This window comes from Manduca sexta, chromosome 8 (assembly GCF_014839805.1).
Source record: "Manduca sexta isolate Smith_Timp_Sample1 chromosome 8, JHU_Msex_v1.0, whole genome shotgun sequence".
NCBI lineage: Eukaryota > Metazoa > Arthropoda > Insecta > Lepidoptera > Sphingidae > Manduca > Manduca sexta.
In genome coordinates, this window is record NC_051122.1 from 5,854,318 (window position 1) to 5,876,150 (window position 21,833).

At 34.6% G+C, this 21,833-nt stretch overlaps 2 protein-coding genes across 2 annotated transcripts in view; one reads left to right on the forward strand and one right to left on the reverse strand.

The window, feature by feature from the left end:
- LOC115446317 (elongation factor-like GTPase 1) overlaps window positions 1–21,833 on the reverse strand; it is a 131,937-nt gene that overhangs the window by 22,185 nt on the left and 87,919 nt on the right.
- LOC115446336 (protein giant-lens) lies at window positions 1,266–21,149 on the forward strand. The gene is made up of 4 exons (XM_030172949.2): window positions 1,266–1,621; window positions 18,252–18,376; window positions 18,810–19,077; window positions 19,473–21,149. Exons 1-4 carry the CDS (start codon window positions 1,430–1,432, stop codon window positions 19,719–19,721), a joined length of 834 nt encoding a protein of 277 aa, XP_030028809.1. The 5' UTR covers window positions 1,266–1,429; the 3' UTR covers window positions 19,722–21,149.

The following is a 21,833-nucleotide window of genomic DNA, read 5'->3' on the forward strand; positions in this document are numbered from 1 at the left end:
TGTTTACCTCGCATCATATTTCTCATATTAGACATTTTTTACATTGCGATTCTAGTTTAGTAGGTAAATATTTTTAATAATTGCATAAACGTGTTGAGTATATGATTTTGAAAATTTTACTTTTTCTTTTATATATTTCTTTATTTGGTTGCTTCTTTCTTACTTAGTTTTTAACGTAGTTTACACCTAAATCAGAAATTAAAGTATTTCATCCGTATATTCTATCTAGTCATTAATCTTTCCGTCTTTTTATATCACATTTTTTTTATACGCGTACGCTTACAGAAGATATTTGATTATTTTTAATAATTTGTGGCTCTAATGTCTATCTTATTGAACGGTTTTAATCCAGGACAAATCGAGTCAGACACATCTGGGAAGCGAACACACCTTTCAAACCATATCTTATATATTACGCCGATAAAAAATAACGAAAACTTTGTCGTTAAATAAAATAAACAGGGAATTTACACGTTACCAATGACACTAAAACGCACATTTATTTCTTTAAATACCTATAAACCAATTTTCATTCATCAATAAAAATAAAATTTATTAATATATTTAATTCCAAGTGAACGTATCCTTACAACCAACAAGATTGTGTAAAAAAACATCGGCGGTAGGAAGTTAACCCGACAAGTCTTGATACTTTCAAGTATATTCCGAAACACTTGGCAATTGTTACATAACTTCGTGGTGTTCGTGAGAATTAACATATAATACACGTTTTATGGTATTTAATTATCGCGATTTGTAGACGTTTAGTGTAGTTAAAGTTTGAATTTTTTCGAATGTCAATTGAAAGTTGTTTTAAACGATTACGTACGTGCGTGGGTTTAACGGGGCAGTGTCGACCTAAGAGATTTCATACGGTAAACGGATTAATGTGTGTGAAATGTTCTTTTAAACTATAGAATTTATATCGAAAATACTTACTTTAAGGAGTCAGTAAAATTGCCTTAAAAATATAAGTAATCATATATTAATTTAGATAACATATTATTGTCTTAACGCATTGTATAATTTTAAATGTTAAATATTAGAAAATATATTTATTTCTTAGACTATCAAATAATGTTACCGCACCACGCGGCTTTAAATCACTCCGAGTAATTTACGAGAATGTGGTCGAACAACATCCAGGTTTATTTATAGAGCCGTATAACATTTCCCCGATTCATAATTCGCGTGAAAGAAGCCTTCAAAGAATCAAGACGGTGCGGTCGCGCTCAGAGGTGGTTATACCGGGCGCGTAGGCTAAGTCGTACCTGCTTCGGCGCGCCCGCTGCCAGTCCGAGCTTGCCCGACCTCACGACGCGACACTTCGCACGCGACCCCGACCCGCACGCGAACCTCGGGACCGACTCCGCTCAACCCTCCCGTGCGATAACTGTCAAGGCAGCCAGTGCAGTTACACAGTGCGAACATGCAAGTGTTAACCCCTTTGCTGTTGGCATGCGTTTTGTGCGGAGTACGCGGCGTGATCAGGACGCCGTTGGAGGCCTTCAGACCGTCCGCGGAGATCCACTTCAGGAGACCGGACAAACTGCCGTTGCTCCCGCACAGGCGTACCACGGCGCCGCCGAAGAGCGGCCTCAAGATTCTGTACCAGACCGGGGTGAGTTCAGTACTGGTTTTTGCTACGCGAATGCAAGAAATCCACTACTTTCGTGCTCTTGTGTTTTTTGTTGCATTCGCAATTTAACGGTTCCAGGGCGACGGAACGAACGTGTTTTAAAATAAAATATTTTGTAACCATTGGCGGTTAACCTTCGTTGTTTATCACTTGCAATTGAATATGTATGAATGAAATATTGAAGTTTGGTTAATTAATTCATGTTTTATACCGGCCGTGAGTATTTGTGGCGCCAAAACTTATCTCAATGAATGGACGTATTACGTCATTAGTAGATACAACATTGTAAACACTGGCAGATAATTAATTCGAATTATATGCCATAGTGTTAAATATATAAATGTTAAATCGTGATGTCCGTCACGAAAACATCGTTCTGTCAACGTCTACAGCAAGTTCATGAATCTTGCACAATCTTTTTTAAATTGTTATAGTTTCAATATACATGCTATTTTCCTTGAGAGTTTACCTTAAACATTTCTGATAATATTAGGCCATCTTATTAATGTTTCTTCGATGGTAATTTTGAATAGTGATTAATATAAGGTAATCCGACATTATTGATACCTCGCAAGCATGACACACAGAGGCACAATATAGGAGCTTCCACGAAGGGTTCCGCCCAACAATTAGCCCAATTAAAACTGACAAATAGCGCAAGAATGTGGATCGTATTAACTAAACCCGAACCGAATCAATGACTAATACCTTTCCAGAAATTAAACAGGAAAGCGTGTAAAGATATTAAAAAAAACATACGTGTCCTTTCTCCGACCGACGAAACTTCATCACAACACGCAATTACGTTAACCAATAAAAATAAAAGCAGTTCCGGATGTCAAGTCTTGTCAGTCATATTTTAAAAACAACGATAATCATTATTATATCTAATTTTAAAGTCGATTCGAGAAGATAATCAGTGTAACCTAGGATCGTAATTGCGTTCGTTCGATAATCGTTTGTTACAAACAAACTGTTTATGGTAATATGAACTTAGTTACCATGGTATTAAGATTGAAATCGCGTATTGTGATGTTATTTTTTAAATATGGAATTATAACAACGGGTGCGTAGGCGCACGCGTAACACGGGTAGCGGCAGGTGTCCATTCACTCATTCTTATCTTGACAGTTTCGATGACTTACGGCCCGGGCGACGGTACCGCTCCGTGTGTGCTATTTGGTTTGTGAGATGAAAAAAAAATACCTTTTTTATGTTACTGCCTTTAAGCTCATTCGTAACGGTAACCGTCTTTTCGATCGTTCGTCTCGTGGAGAACTTTAAGTTATCTTGTCGTTTATTTATATTTCTTTTTATGGTCGGGCTTACGTTTGACAGATATACGAGCATTAAGAGGTTTTGTTATTTAAAAAATAATATTATTCATATAGATTTTTCAGTACTGCGATTATTGTGTGCGACTGTACGTATACTATTTCAAGTCTTCGTGAAAGTTAAATTACAGCTATATACTGCACTTGTTCATTACATTTTTATTTAGTTATGTTTTGCATTTTTAGAGTATTAAAAAAAAAATCGTTACTCCGCGAACATTTTTTAGAAGCATTATGAAAAGTACATGTTGTTTGATTTCAGATTCTAGCTCTAGCAAGCATTACTAAAAATCGATTTAGTTTGATTTCAGATTTTTAATTCGCAATACGATTAAACCACTTAAGTAGTAAAATAATATTCTTTAGCCCTAGCAAGCATTATTAAAAATCGATTTCGTTTAATTTCAGGTTTTTAATTCGCAATACGCTACTCCACTTAAACAGTCAAATAATATTCTATTACCCTTGTAAACTTCTAAATATTTGGTGCTGGTAACAAGTCGACGCTTTGTAATATGAATTTAAAAATAAATCAAATTTACTGTATAAAGTAAAAATAAATTCAACATTAAAAGCTTTTCCAGATAAGCGTCACATCAATTGGGCATGTTTTAAATTATAAAAACACCTTTTGATATACCTATCCTTAGGCATTCACGCAACACTAGGCAATAATACAGATTATATCTAGGAATTAATGTTTGGTAATAGTATTTCAGTTTAGATAAAGAGTGCCTAATGATATTTATATTATTTCGAAAACGTAAGAATTCAAAACAACCTTGAAGCGACCTTTTCCAAGGCAAAACGTAGACGTTAACGCCTATACATAATATAATAAAAGAGCGAAACTCTGTATGTTTGTACATGGAAAGAAAAGTAATAAAAAGAATGAAAATCACTAAATTTATAGTATTATAATGCATATCAGTGATTTTTAGAATTCCTTTCAATCTGTATGTTTTTCTGTTTGATAGCGCATATCTCCGAAAATACTGAACGGATTTTCATAAAGTTTTCACAGGTAACAGGGATAATTGGGAAAACAATATAGGAATAAAAAATATATCGTAAAATGAAGTTATCGAGGTTTTAAGATATAGATGCAATTTACTTTAAAACTTTCATTAGGATTCTTGTATGCGAGCGAAGCTGCGGCCAAAAGCTAGTTTTAGACAAATCTTATAAAGGACAAAATATTATAAAGGATAAAAGCCAAACCCGGAAGACTTATACCTCATTTTAATTTAACAACATATACATAAATATTATACAGTTCCACTTAAAATTACGGATTCAATTTGAAACCACTCATCGTCCACTCGATATAATCTCGAACACTGTAACCCCACGAGGAAATCTCGGACCGTTTATTTCGTACGACAAAGTCGCGAGCGTGTCAAATAGAATAATGACGGTTGCAATTTCAGTGTTAACCGATGCAATTGGTTGTTTGAATCGATGTGGGTATGGTTCGGTGTTTTCATTACTGCTGGACGAGTGGCGGTTTCCGATTGTTTTTGATAGGCGACCGCTCGTGTTACATTGTATTGGTTTGTTACATACCATGTTCAAGAGTTGGAGTGATTAGGAATATAAGATGTAACTCATTACGGTAATTGTTTAAATAATGCTCTATGTGCTAAAGGATCGTAAAGTAAGGGAGATCTAGAATTTGTTTTGATAAGTAATTCAGCCTTGTTGGGAATGGAAGGGATTGCTGAGATAAATATCTTGCATGTTCTCTACAAGTTCAAAACCCAAACCACACATCTCTGACTTTTCTGAGTTATATGTGTATTCTTTGTGAATTATTACTTGATTTAACGAAGAAGGAAAACATGACGAGGAAACCTGTACACCTGAGAAGTTCTCTATAAGAATTTTTAGGGTATGTGGAGTCTGCCAATCCGCACTAAGCCAGCGTGGTGGACTCTTTAGTCCTAATCCCTCTCATTAGTAGCACTAGTTAGTAGTAGTGGAGAAGTGGGTCAGTATATAACATAGGGCTGGTAATATTATAAGTAATCATTTATGTTGTCTTTTTCAGATTACGAAACAGTACAAAACAACTTAGGATTTTTTAATTTCATTGGACTTAGTGCTTGCGTATGTTTATTGATATACTAACGATTCAAATACTCAATTTATATTATTCCTTAACTCTACTCCTCACTATTGGACATTAAAGGAATAACAGCAAATTATACTTACTTAATTCTTGATGGTAATCATCAACTAGAAATATTCTACAAACCCTTAGACGCAAGTATCAACACACGACTGGTACCATCAACTGCTAATCTAAGGCACGAAGTTCGCGTGCGATACACCAATTACAAACGATGTGTATCTGGTGTCATATTTTATTGACCTAAATTTGCACGCGACTCAATTGTTACACACGACGATCGCATCATGAACAAAAACAATCATATTTGTTACTATTGTAAAACATATGTTTTGTTTCGCGTATTGAAGTGGGAATATTTTTGAAAGGAACGTGTTATGTACCTGATTAATTATGTGCAAGTCGTTTTTATAGAACAGCAGTCAGGACTAGACCACAAAGTACTAAAGTATACTCATTCACACTACATTAGATGGTAAGTCTAATAACGTTTATTAGACTGGCTATAATGCTCTGTATACCTGAACGCTTGCAAACAGCTGCTTAGTGTAGTATCCTACCGACTGCGCCATGTTGTATCTCGGTTATTTTTATAAATAATAGACTTAATAATTTTTAGGTTTATATTTTATACATATTATCGTCCACGGACAACAATGTGCAAATCCAACAAAAAGGGCCTCGAGGGGCACAGGGGAGAGGAGGGTTGCCTCTTTTTAAAAACGTCAGCTGTCATACTTGACAGCTGACACTTCTACCTGACAATTGCAAGACCACAAACTCAACCATGCTACGCTTAGTAGCTCAGACAGATTTCTATAGGTACCTAAAAATGTCAATATTATCTATAATCATAAATGTCACCGTTCCGAAATAAATCTTTCGAGAATTAATCACATATTAAATCAATTCCGTGTTGAGGCGGCTATAATTTATATTTGTGAGCATAGGTATTATCAAGTGGCATTATCATCCCTAGCATGGATACGTCTAAGTATGAAGGAGTAATAGTGACATGTTATAACACATCACGATGTTTGAGCAAACGCTAATTGTTCAATATAAGGCGAACAAATACAAAAGTCAATCTCACAAATAAATGGTAAACAGAAGAGTGCATTCAATAATGATTTCTTATGTTTACGCGAATGTTAGACATTGGGGGACTGTCCCCCCCGTGACCATGAAGGCTGCAAAGTCTTCGAAACGTCGGGAGAAAATAAAATACGAACACCGCGATAGAATCCGAAAATTAGTTTAATTTCAGTGCATTCAATATCCACTGTCTTATACGTCGGCGAAAAACATTGTGAAACAGAGCTTAAATAGGTGTTATTCACTGGTTTGTATGCGTGAAAGATAATAATATCATTGTATATTCCGAGATAAAAAGTAGCCCAAGTTTTAATTCCGGACATAATCTATCTCTGTGCCAAATTCCAAATCCATTAAGCAGTTTTTGCATTTACTTCTTATAAACATCTTCCGAACCATTCCTATTTATATGTACTCACATTCTTATTTTTTATATCTGTTTAATAAACAGAACTCATACTTAGTCGTTAGTGAAAAATCACAAAAATATCTCTACTATATTATTTAAACTTTACACTAGAGTACGCACGTAGAAATGTTGAACTTAACCCAAATCACCATTCCTATATCGATACACCTCCTTCTGTTTACACAGGCAGCGTACAAACAGATAAGTGAGGCCGTTATCGACTACGTTCACGAATATTGCACAGTAACATCAATCATTATTAAAATATTATTACACGTTGGCCTCGGTTCGACGCGCCCTGTTTTGTGCACTAAACTAATTCTCTAATACAATGGATTCATTTCCGTATTACGTAATAGGCTTAGGTAGTTAATACTGGTTAGATAAAATTTATATAAAAAAAAATATATTTTCAAAAATGGAATAAGCCTTCTTCAGAAAAATATTTATATATTATAAAAAGATAGTATATAGGTGTGAGGATGCATATTTTTTTTTTTAATTCCATAGGCTCCTTTTAGGACACCTTTACGTACCTATAGATCTAATGACAGGAAGATACATAGTGATAAGTTAAAACATTTATGAACACTATTTTTGGGAAGCGGATAAATCCAGAAACTTAATAAAAAATATCCTTTTCTCAATTATCTAACAAGCACCAAGCAGAAAATTATAAGCGCTAAATATTTTATCCATTATATAAATGTACAATATAACAGTTTACATGACGCTAGTAGAAAAAAATGCAGGTAAATATTTACCGGTAACGTGTATAAAAACGATTAAACGTAGATGTAATCAAGGCATTCTGAAGATTATCTAGCCAGACCCGTTTAAGTGGTAAGGCTTAGTTTTATTTCTTGCATCGCCGTTAGATTTATAATTTCCACACTACTGTATTTTTTCCTTTTTCTTTAATTTATTGAGTAAAGTGAAATACTAATTTAAAAAAATACTTGCACTCAAAGATAAAGACTGTATCCAAAACTAGACAAAGATTCAAAGATCACAATCATGGGTATTAGCGTAATAAGATGCTAATAAATATCACTAATCTCAAGCTAATATATTACAGGAAAACCGAAAACTAACTAATATAACGCACGAATTATCAAACTAGTTACTTTCAAAAAATCATTTCATGTATGAGACATTGAATTAGTGAAGAAGAAAATGCACCTTATATTATTAACAATGTGTTATATGATTGTATAACAACTAATAGTTGTAATACAGACCAACACCATGTCCTACATAAGTCTGCAACCTCAACGCATACAAAATCAAAAGTTTGATATTAATATCCCCATCACACGCGGAATTCTTCGACGTCATCCGGTGGCGCCAAATGTAATACCTTCGCATAATAAGCTTTATTCGTAAATGTCCTTGATATAATTTATGTTTATGTTTGTTATAAATGTATGTATGAATATTAAAACAATAAAATTCTAAAGGATTTAAAGTTCGTTTATCATTTCTCGGATATGTTAATAATATTGGTGTATTTTTAATTATATTTTTTGTGTTCTGAGTTTTTCAGTCTGCTTTCATTTCGGGACAATAAATTTATAGTTTTTAAATTAAATTAAAAATATTTTCTTTTTTTGTTTAAATGAATTCCAGCATAACCGTAATGAGCAAGGACTTCGAAAGTGCGTAAGTACATAATAATACAGAAAATATTTTTATCCTATTAATCTATACGCTAGCATACAGACAGAGTCGCGTGAAAGCATTATAAATATTACGTAAACCAGTCCAACATGATATATAAATTTAACAAACAAAAGAATGACAAAAATCCATACGGATGTTCCTTTCACGTTGCAAAAAACAAAAGGAATTAAACGCATTGTTTCGTCTGGCGCCATTTAATTAATAAATTGTTTATATTTATATGAAACGGATACCCGACGAGTTTGCAGAGCCGAGTTTAGGCTTTTATTATCTCGTTTCATTAACTGTAAAGTTTTAATATTATGCAAATGTTATATTAACATAATTCACCTATTAGTATTTTAGATAAAGATGTTATGGTGTGTGTAAACGAACACTGTAATATCTGTAAGCGGGTTACGTAAATCTTCGCCCACTCGTCCCGCATCAGGGCAGGGCCCGGCCTGTCCACTGGACGTTAATTATCAGCCAAAAGCTGTACGCATCCTGTCTTACATAAAGTGTGAACGGGTTTGAGATTACGCACTCTATTTTAACAGTATTTAAAGTTAATTTCGCGTCTTTATATTTCGCCTGAATCTTACGATGAAAACTGCAGATAAAATTGTTCATGCATAAATATAATAACACAATACATGTGTGCAAGCGCAAGGCATATGATAAATGAATCCATGCTATTACTGTAGAGCACATACATGAAACCGCGCCAATCTACAGAATATCTAAATAGCTCAATAGAGAACTAATAATAGCACTTAATCCAACCAAATTTATTTCGTTTAAAACGTTCCGTGCGTCGGAGTGATCGAAAACAGGCGCATCCTTCATATCAGTGCATCTTAAAATAAAACGAGACGAGAAGCAGAAGGGGTGGCTGATATTTGAATATGCATTTTCTTGGAACATGTATTATTGTAATCTAAATACGATTGCATTTCTTCGTACTCAAATAACGATTTAACTATGTAGATCTATCATATGTGGGATTACGTTTGAGTTTGTTCCACTGCTTTGTCTAATGCTATCAGTAAGCAGCATTAGGAGCACTGTCTACAAATTTAAAGATCATTGTAGAGTCAGTGAATTTACCAAGAGGCATTAAGATTAAGCATTGCGCAGTGACCAATCACACATTCTCTCGTCACTGTCATGTCTAAATAATCTATTAAAATATTCCGGATTTAATTATCAACATCAGCAATACTAATAACAAAAAACAAGACCAAATCACACGTAGCGCACTACAATCGCTCGGATACTATTAATATCCGATAGGAAGGTCATGAGATCGGATGCGTCGGCGTGTCGGCGGATGTAACGGGAGCAGCGTCGACACCCACGGCGCAAGAATGCACTGATTACGACAAATGTAGAGTAGAATGAAACATGTGGGAAATTGTGCCAATTGGCATTTTTTTTTTGATTGACTGCTGTGGACTTACCCCCTTATTCATAGACGTTTTTTATCTAACGACCGAGTAAGGCTGTGATAACAAGTCTGTTTCTCAGTGCTGACGGCATGGCAGTCTTCGCAGTGCGTAGACGTAGGGCCGTTGTGATTGGCTAATATTGAAATACAACAATAATAACCAATCACAACGGCCCTATGTCTATTTCTCAGTGTCGTTGGGCACTGAGAAACAGGCTTGTTATCACAGCTTTACTCCGTCCTTAGATAAAAAACGTTTATGAATAAGGGGGTTAGAGTTTAATTTTAAATGATAGATTTTGTGTTATATATACTGTAGATTATATTATACCACGAATATGCATTTTGAAAACTTCAGAAAATGCTAGAATCACTAAATTTTACATAATACAAACCAACGTTGGTAGTCATGCAATTATAATTATTATACTACAATAGCGTATTTTTTTTAAATCGCATTAATGCAAGCGAGATTTTGTCTAGGCAGGTACCAACACAATGTGTATTTCTGCTGTCAAGAATCATTATTGTATTTGGATTTGAAGGTCAGATTAGTACGTTATGGTCGCAAAGAACAAATCATTAGCATTTCTTAAAATTATTTATCTCTAAGTATCTAAATTCGCCTTTCATTTCATCAACATACTATCTATTTTCAGATTAAAACACATTTTCAGATGACAACAATAATCTTTTCGTCGAATGGATTTAGACAATAAAATCAATAGAAATAATGAGATAATTTACGCTTCGCTACGGATGGTGCGGACAAAAAGCGTGACACTAAGACACGCGTCAACAAAGAAAAGTGAACGTAAAAAATGACCTTGACAGGGATTCGGTCGCGACGAGGCAAACGTTCCTAATAAAGGCGAGGGCACGATGACGATTAAAATGTAGATAAATAGTAAAATTCATTCAGTTTTTTGCATTGAGGTTTCTCTAGGATCGGTAATAGGATCCTTTACCCTGACAAATACAACAAAAATTACTCGCAATGGGATTAAAATGATATAGACAAATAGTAAAATTCATTAAGTTCATTTGCATTGAGGTTTCTCTACGATCGGTAGGAGGTTCCTGTACCCTAACAAATACAAGAAAATTACTTGCAATGGGATTAAAATGTTATAGACTAATAGTAAAATACATTAGGTTTTTTTGCATTGAGGTCTCTTTACGACCAGTCGTAGGTTCCTTTACCCTAACAAATACAAGAAAATTACTTGCAATGGGATTAAAATTATATAGATTGATAGTAAAATTCATTAAGTTCTTTTGCATTGAGGTTTCTCTACGATCGGTAGTAGGTTCCTTTACCCTAACAAATACGAGAAAATTAATGAGGAAAATAATAAGTTTAGCGGATGTAGGATTGTAGCGAACGTTGTCACCGAAAAATGATATAATAATAAGTGCCAATTTCGCCCATTTCTCTCTCAGACGATAGCGTTTTTATCTTTTTGAATAAAGAAGCTACACTCTGGAAAGCGGTATTACATGACATCTTTAGTTACTTTATTCAGTAGTATAAAAATATACCAGCCAAATATCTCTATGAACATCCTGACCAACCGATTTTGACAGGTCCATCTGGAAATGTTTTGGAAATGCCTATGTTCAGGAGTTGGCTTCCTATCGCTGATGATGATTAGAATCTAATAATCTGAAATATAATTTACAAAATATTAGTTTCCTATCACAATTTCATTTAAGACTGTCTCTGGCACACAGCCATGGTGAACACATAATAACAGAAATTTCTAGATTTCATAACGCCCGCTAAGTTCTAAGTCTACGATTTCCTTCGTAAACGATTATTTAATCGGAAAACGGCTACCGTGCTGAGTGAATGCGTTAATCATAGTTTCCTGTCAAACCCACGGATAGTTTCCTGCGGACTGTTGCACAGCCATAGCGTTGGCTAAGATTTTCCATTTAAATTAATTAATCGTTTCAGCCTTATACATAGAATAATATTAGATGTATAAATGTGGGATTTTTTATCTCAGTTAATAGCTTTTATACATGTTACTGTATTATTTTCAGGGTCGTTAAATATTTGTTATTCGGCAATATATTTCCTTAATTAGAATCACATAATAATCTGCTTGAAAAAGCGGAATAAACTATTTGTAATTTGTCTAGTCTGCACGCAGCTTTAGATAATTATAGAATAAAAAGAGTACGATAAAGTGGTGCCGGGGAAGGATTGGGCGCTGCACCTGTGCCGGGACAAAAACACTAAATACTACTCAACTTTTTTTCGCTAACCGTACAAAAAAAATTAACATTGATCGACTGTCATTTTTTAGACGAACTTTGATGTCTTCCCCTATTTTTGAATCTGTCATAGTGAATATGGTATGAATTTGGAGAGAATATTATAAGATCAATGAGACTTGTGTAAGGAAATTTTTATTTTACATAAAACATTCTTGAGCTTATAAGATGTATAAGAATTCGCCGAGATTTATACCTTAAATTTGTACTGTAGTGTTCTTGATTATAAAAAAAAGAAACGTTAGTAAAGAATATTATATTATAACTGCTCCATAATATATTATAACTGCCCCACTGCTGGCCACAGGCCTCCTATGCTGCTGTGGGGAATTAGGTCTTAGTCTACCACTACGCTGGCCTAGTGCGGATTGGCAAGCTTCACATACCCTCAAAAATCCTATAGAGAACTTCTTAGGCATTTCCTTACGAAGTTTTCTTTCACCGTTAAAGCAAACAATGATTATTCAAAAATAACTTTAGAAAAGTCAGAGGCGCATGCCCTTGGGTTTTGAATCTACGGACATTCATCTCGGTAGTCCGTTCCATTCTCAACTAGACTATCGCCAACAAACCCAAATACTTTTGGATTAATTTCCTCACGCACCGTTAAACCAAAGTACTATTTATTTTATATAAAAAATATATTCGTGTGATCATCCATTGCGCAGTAACCTTTAACATTATCTTTAAACATACACAACTCATACACATCGAAACATCACTTGAGCCGGAACACGGTCGAGAATCGAACCGGCATCCGTCCCCATCCCAACGGGCCACGTGCGCGATGAATGGGACTCCGGATGCATGCCCACAATGGGGGACACCTATTTGTGTTCATTGTGCAGCGCGGATGCGAGCCGCGCCTCGTCAAGGAAGCTCCGCACCATCTTTGCTTAATGTTAGTACAGAGTTCGGGACATATTTTAATAGTGGTGTGTGACTGCAGGTCTTGACAGTAGGATGTTTAATCATATAATATCATATTATGTATGTATTTGATCAAATAAATATTTCATGACAGATCAAATTAAAAAATATTTTTAATTTATGCAGAAGGACATTACAGGAATCAATGTACAATCACACACACATCACGCCTTTATCCCAGAATGGGTAAGCAGAGGTGCAACTAGGGCACCCACTTTTCGCCTGTGTGTTCCGTCCCATGCTGTGATGGGAAAGAGCCTACGTCATATCAGGCTCAAATTCCAGATTCCATAAATTTTACATAAGCATATAAATATAATGTTACGCAATGCAACTCCTTTAAAAACAAGCCAAACCTACATATGTATGTCACATAATAAAATGTTGACAATCTCAACAACCCATGCAAGCTGTTTCGTAACGAAACCTCATTGAATACACAATATTACAATCTAAGCATTGCCATATTAGGCATGTCAATTAGCGGAGGCGCGTGCGCAGACCAACTGCTTTCGACTGAACACTTCCGATGCGGAGCGTTGATGTCTTTTGTACGCGAATGTATAACGCGACGTATAAGGGCACGACGACTATAAAATACTACCTACGTATGTTGCAGGCAGACTGGATTTTAAATATTTAACAAGAATACCATGGCTTTCAATATTACACTGAGAGATGATGACATTCTAGTCTACAGCGCGAGCGGATGTGCGTCGGATGGTCCCAAAATTTTATTTGGAGAATTAGATTTTCTTGGGCATTCCCTGAATATGCTACATTTCAAACTTGAACGCAACGATAAAACTAATTCAATAGGATGATTTATGAATAGTTATAAAAAAATATTATATTGCACGGTTGATGTGTGTTTTAGATATGCCTTTATTTTAATTGATCGTAAAATTTACTTATATGGTAAATTTAATTGAAAAGGTATTACAAACATATTTGGATTATCTAAGATTGCTTATAGGCACCTTTTCACACTTTTTTATATTGCTCAATAACAGTAAATATTATTTTTATTGGTTTAGGTCGATTTGTATGTACAGGTTTCTGATACAACATTTAGGTTCTGTAATTGTGTTCATTACGTCGCAACTAATATTAGTACGATTACTTTTAAATATATATTTTATGTATACGATATGCAATGTAATCGAACTGCGGCCTTCACAGTCATTGAACGCTTCACTCACCGCTCGACTATAAGATTACGGTCAGTTATCTAAGTACCGACAATTACCGAGGGCCGACGGAACTGGGTCTTGTGGCAACACCACGGATCTGAGTCTATATTGAGGAAATATTTGACATTAATTTATAAAGGCGTGTGTACACTAGGCGATAAAATAGCTTTCAATCAGTGGTCACTTTGGTATGATAAAAAAAATGCAATTGTCTCTTATGTTTAACTCCGACAGGTTTAGTATTAGTAAAAGTCGATTTTTGGTGCTAAGTTCATGAATTCTAGCATTGAGACTGGCAAGAAATCTGTGGAAGATTCGGAGCGGAGGGGGTCAATAATTTGTTTATTAAATGATGGCTGGTCATTTAAATTAAACTATTTTACGAATTTTATCGCGGTTTTAATATTTTACTTTTCTCCCGACGTTTCGGAGACTTTGCAGCTTTCATGGTCATTTATTTTTATATTTTAATATAGCCCGTTTATTTTTGAAGTAATTATTGGTATACTTCGGCTTGGACACATATTTTGTTTTATTCGTAATAATACTGAAAGAGGATAAAACACCATAATGCTGGAATGATTTATGTGGATCAAAAGAGAATTAAGTCGTAAAAATGGGATTATATCGTATCAAGATATAATCCCATTTTTATTAACATAGATAACCTTAAATATTTTATTAATTCTTCAGTACATCAATGTAACCAATACCTAGTCCGTACAAGTTACAGCGAAGTTTCTCAACACGGGGTAAGTAAAAAAATACTAAACTTATCTCCGGCAACTAATTGCGTACATAATAAATAATCGAGTGACTGGTGGGTGTAATTACTCGGATTAGTAATTTGTCGGCTACCTGTGTTCCCTGGTATCGGACGAGGCATCCGCCGCGCACCGTCCGCCGCCCGCGGCACAGCACCCGAATTTTATACGTGCAATTAGGAACGGGATGTTATTAGTATCAATTATTTTAGGGGAAATGAGATCAGGATTATTCATTTTAGAATATTTTAGTATGTTAGAAAATATATTATATTTAAGAATATAGGAGAGAAATTTAAACGATTACAGTTTGACAAAATTTGTAAGTCTATAAGTAGCTAAACAAATTCAAAATTTCAAATTTCTTAACAAAAATAAAATAATACAGGATTTACTTAATTTTACGCAAATAAAAATGGTGAAGGTATGTAAGGTATACATATCTTGAAATTATTATTTTACATTGTATTATTAAACTTAGTGTAATTTTTTTTACATTCTCAGAGATTTAGATGCAAAAACATTGAATTAAATATATTATTGGAATACCATAACAGATTTATCCATTTCGTGTTAGATTTACTTCTGGCCAACATGGATTTATGAATGACGCTATAGGCATCTTTTTGAATAATAAAGATATTAGTCAAATAGATTATAATATTTATCCTCAATTAATTATGCAAATAACAACTAAATGATCTTGTAGATATTTATTGAGATAAGATAAGTACGCAGCATCCGCGACATTCTCTCGACAAGATATGTATCAGTTTACAATAAATGAGTTATGTTCTTTAAATATTTTAATTGAATTCCATAATTTATCCTTAGGTTATTAATTGCAAAGGCCGCAAACTGGTTATTTAAAATAATCAGCATAGTAACGTAGTTATGTTTCTAAATTAAAATATACTTAAATTTTGTAGATATAGGAAGCAGAGTTTAACACCGGTAGTAATTTAAAAAAATATGCGATGTATTTCTGTGTATTTTCAATTCACAAAAAAATTAATTAAAAAGAATTTAAATCTCAACCATCTAAACCGACTTATATCAAAACGGAGCAGGCTTTCTATGTACAACCACCACATACACGAGAGAGATAGAACTATGATTCTATCGAGCGAGCGACAAGGATAGAGTCAAGGAGAAGGTTGTGGAAGGTCGCAGCGTCCAACAAATTATTTCATTAGAGTGGGCGCGGCTGCGGCGCGAGCGGAGCCACCTGTCCGATGGACCGGATGTCCCTCCGCTCCCCACGGACACTCCTCACCGGCCGTGCGCAGGGACTTGAGAGATACGAGCGAAATTGCCAAAATGAGTGATATAAGATTTGAAAATCATTTGAGGTGGATCTTACCTCTAATTTATAGTTCAGATATCAAAATACTATATGGGGCAGAGTGAGGTAAAGTTATTGATAGATTCATTAATTTGGGCTTTAAGTTTTTAAAATCATAACGAAATGTATACAAAAAATGGCAAATCTGTGATTTCTAGCTCTATAGTCTTCAGTACTTAGACTTTAAACATAATGTGCCCGTATAAAAATCGAACTCAAAACCTGCCGTCTTACACCACAACGCCCTTTACAACACAGCATCCCATATGGCTCATTAAATCTGTCGCCCCCGGGACAGTATCAGATGTATCGTTTCCAAAAGATCTTGAAACAATATCCGACGGCCGTCGCCGGTACAACAAATGCCCGGTCTTGATTGTTAATTCAGATATTACGGACACGCGATATTGAGGTAATAGATTTTAACGTATGCCTATGGATGGAGATTTTATTTCGTTGTTTACCCACTTTAATTCAAATATTACGACTATTAATAATCTATGTAAGAAATACTGCTGTTCATAATATGCTTTCAAAATATAAATAAATTTCGGAATATAAATTTTTTAATAAAATACTTTCGAGTTAGTTATATATTCCCTGTGTAGGAGATATACATTGGAATTTGAAATATGCACCAACCGTTTTCGGAAAAAAGTTATTAACATACAGAAGATTAATATTGCGACAATGAACTATTATTGTCATTTTTTTGCACACCTTATTAAGTATTCATAGTGGTCACAATACGAAATGTAATTTTCTTACAACAGAGCATTAACATTCAGCGCGTCAATGGGACTCCGTTAAATAAAGCTTCTTCACGAAATAAGTCAACAACCCATACATTGTGTTTCTGCGTTGTGCGCTTTTTGTTTGGCACACAAAGGGCTGTATCCGCCGCTTGGAAGATCCGAGATCGTTTCCGCGAAATCTATCGCAATACACAACAAACGGGAAGTATATCCGGAACAACGAAAAAACATCAATTTTTTTTCACACCCATGCGTCAATAGGGTTGTACAAAGTTCGAAAATACCGGAACCCGGTACGAGTTTGTTTGACCGGAGACGCTAAACGGCCAACATCTCTACTCCGGAGGAGGAAACAAAAATAATTATCTGAATTGTTTGTTCCTCTTATTTTAACACAGGAAATCAAAGTTCGACGGAAAAACATAATCGTTCCATAACACATGTCGATTTAAACGAAACGAATTAACTTATGTGTAGATATGTCATGATAACATACGGTGATGGTTTAATTATAGTCAACAAGAACCGGTAGCGGCCCTGCGACGTGTGTGCGCAGAAAAAACGTTCCCACAGTCAACAGGTTGCCGAATGACTTCCGGTAGGAAGTACCGATGGTCCTTTTGAACACAAAAAAAATAATGAATGGATCCAGAGCGCACATGTTCCTGCATTGTTGGGTTTAGATATATGATTAACATCTTTCGGACGTTATTTCGCCGTTCGGACAGCAGGTGCGATCTAATTGTGAACACCTTACGATGTTCCCACGCGATTATTCTTTTGATTAATTCCTTCGACTTTTGAATTCCTGTAATGCGAATTCGGCTGAGCGCGATGAGTTTTGAATTCGGAACGTGTTGCATGCGAATTTCGCTTGCATTGTAAATGCAACACCTGTCCGACGTTCTATTTGCGCGGTCGGTCATGGGACGCACACGTTATTGTAATGCGAGGCACACGTTTTATAATCATTTATTCTTAAGTCCTTTAAATGTTTCCTGTCGAATTTCTACACGATGTTATGTTGTATTGTTTTGAATACATAGTTAATGACTGTGTTGTGAATTATGTTGCATAGCTACTGATATGCAGACTGTTATGAGAAATACGTTTTATTCAAATTAAACCTGTTTTGATGAGTTAAATAAATTTGAGAAGAGCTTATAATCTGTGTGAGTGGTCAACCTTTCTCAATCAATCTTTTAGTTATAATGTCAAATTATTTAAATACGGTTCTAAATTTTTTTCTCTTTATTTTCAGGGTTCTGAGGAGGATCTGCCTGATTGCAGACCTCGGCAAGTTTGCAGCAAAGTTGACTTATACGACGCCGCGCAGCCGTGGATAGAGAAGAAATGCCGGTGTTTGGGGCACAGACCGTGTTCTAGGTAAATATAATTTACGTATTTGAAACGACTGTACTTTTAAGAATGTAACACCAAAATAAACAGGGTAGAATTTAATTAATTGTTTTCACGATACCTATTTACTTAGTCGATTACATACAATAAATTAACTTTAAGAAATACGAAAAAAGCAAATAAATGGCGATCTGCAGTAAAGTCTAAATCGGAAAAAGTCTGACAGCACTGATTGGTGTAATCTTTTATTTTTATTTTGCTTTCTAAATGCTACAGAAATGTTTTATCTCACTTACTGAGTACGTATGTTTTAGGAAAACAATGAATTAAATTACACCGTGTATATTAAAACAAACAAACCATTATTCATACATTAATGAACCTAACAATTTTGCAAAGCCCATTTATTATTACTGCAAGTAAATGTTCGTCTACATATTTTAATAACCTATCTTTGCAGCGAACTAAGCACGGACGACAACCACACACTGGCAGACAAGACAACCCTGTACAAGACATGCGAGCCAGTCAAACGTTTGCCCAAATGCCGCTACTTCAAGGACGCCGCGTGGGTCATATACACGTTCCCTGACAGTAACGCGACACAGCAGATCGTCAACTGTCACTGCCCCAAGCTGTCGGTCACGTATCTGCTGAAGAAACTGCCGTACGTGACACCTAGCGGCGAGCAGGGAAACCAGTACCAGTTCGCGTGCTCTCCGCAGAGTGTGAGTTGAGATAGTTTGTTGTGTTGCCGCTTGGTGGCGCTAGGTTTCATTGTAAAGCTTTCATTTAATTTTTTATGATTTTTTGCTTTTAATTGCACCATGGAAATAATTATTTGTCATTATGAAAAAATATTTAAATTGTAATAAAATTAATAAAAAGCTCTATTAACAATGGGGACTTATCCAAGAATATTTTAGCCAACAAGTATTAGTTAAATTTGTTCCAAGATAAAAAGTCCATATTATAATTATTAATAATTAACTAATTAAAGAATGCTCCATAAACTACACTCAATTCCTCGCTCAGTCGAATTAAGATCAACACAACGAAAAAAAATTTTTTTCTGTATTTACTCCCTGAAAAATAAATCTAATTTTAACTTGTATTGTTACAGAGGCTCCGTTGCTCAAGAAAAGAGCCCTGCAAACTCTTCAGCGCGAGGAGACGACACGAGCAAATCGACGAGGTAAACGCCAACACGATCTGCCAATGTCCCAGGGAACACACGTGTCCCAGGCACCATACAGAGCCTGGGGTCCTCGCAGGAGTCACCTACGCTTCAGAAGACATCCGCACATACCACGGATACTGCATGCCGGAACCGCCTCCCGACACCTATAGGTTCGTCGGTGATAAGGACTGAATTGCCATGCACTATCATTTGGTTACATCTGGAATACTCGTAGGATTGATCTTGGAATGCGAAATGTTTATTTTTAGTCAATGGACTTCAATTATCTATGTATCATTATTACATAAACTTGATTATTCGAAATTTGTATTCCATTCGTTTTAGAAATTTTATATGTCTTATACAATGACTGGATCAATCTTATTTTTACCGGATTTCGCAAATTATATAATAAGTTTAATATCGCTTTGCTCATTACCTGTCTAGTACAAAACGAAATGTATGGTCATGAAGCGTGTTTGATTTTAATATTGTTTATGTAACTTAAGTTATAGCTTCATTTAAATTGTGATTTTAGATTCGTGAAAGTTTTGCAGGATATAAGAGCAGTTTATGCCAAATTTCTCGTCAAATTTGGCTGCCCATCTCATTATAAGAGCTAATGGGTTTATTAGTGTAGCGATGAAAATATGCTGTCAAAATTGTAATGTACAACGATTTGTAAGTTATTCATTGTAAATATTTTGTTAGGGCTTATGTGGACCGCTTTTATACAGGAGTGTAAGCGTATGAGTTGCGAACATTTCTATACAATTCTATAATTTGTACAACATCTTGTCTAGCAACTAACCTTTTTAAATGACTGACATTAAAACTCACTTGCACTCGTTTATGAACGCGGCCCTACTTGTTTCTGTTACTATGTAAATAGATGTAGTATAGGAAAATCATTCCAAACGTTTAGTTTAAATTATTATTAATAATATATTTAAATATTTACTTGCCATACTTACGTAGTTTGTTGCGTTTGTTCAGTCTTCCACTGCAGTCGCGAAGGCTTTAGTTTTGTTCATTGTTTTGTTTATGTTAACAAATTGTATAATAATGATTTCTTTTTTGTTATACGAAATCGACGTTATTTAAATTAAAAATAAAAACGTAATGATAAGTTCTAAACATTAAATTAAAGCATTCCATAATTACCTACGATTATATTGTGATATAAATGAAACATTTTGATATTTATTGACATCATTGAACCGTTTATGGAAATGTTTTAAGCGCTTAGAGCGGACATAGTGATCACAATTCACATGGCATATGCTTTAACGAAACGAGATAATAATGGTAGCGCTTTTCCTATTTTTAAATTTGGAATCATAAAATTCACAAGTTTGAGGATGTGTGACTACATGATGACTTCACGTGATTCCTTATTTGAAATTTAAAATTTGGAAATGGAAAGTTAGGACGGCGGATTTTAAATTTGGACTTGTAGTGGTTACGTTATAAACAGTATATAATGTTCATTATTTGCTAGTATTGTGGTCATCTCAAACCAGTGTAATATTGGTATATTTATATTATAAAGCAATTGTAAACCAATGCTTGCGTTTAAATGTATTTATGTAAATACGACGCATGTTGATGTTTGTATAATATTACTTTATGGTACGTCTTCCTTTATTTGTTTTAATGTATAGCTCTACAATAAGTTAAATTATTGAGAGAAAAATGAATAAATGTTTCAACAATATAATATATTCGTTTATTTTAATTTAGCACCTCAACATTAACTAGTGTATATGATATGTAAATATTTGTATTGAACTTGGAATAATATTTTCGATAGCTATTTCAAAAATGTTTATTTTATTTTAGCACTTCAATTAATTAAGAAATAGCGTATATAATATGTCCAAGTATTCGAATTGGAATTGGAATGATATTGCTCATAGCTAGTTCAAAAATATCTATTATAATGTATAAAAAATATTCATGTCATTTTCTTTTGAAAATGGACCGGAAATTCACAGCAAAAATATTAATACTAATCTTTATACCGTAAATAAGTACCATTGATAGAATTCGTTTGAGTTTAATAACATAATAATACGCTAACTATGACAAAATCATGATTATCCGTGACGCAATTCCACAAAGAATTACACAACTTCTATTCATAACTTAAGAGGTACAAACTTATTGCTCGTTACTTTTTGCAGCGTTTGTACACAATTCGTCCATAATAAAAACCCAATATCATCATTGAGAATTCCAAATAATCCGATTTCTCGACCATACAATTTCTACGGTATCACGAACGTGGAATTGTTTGGCAGT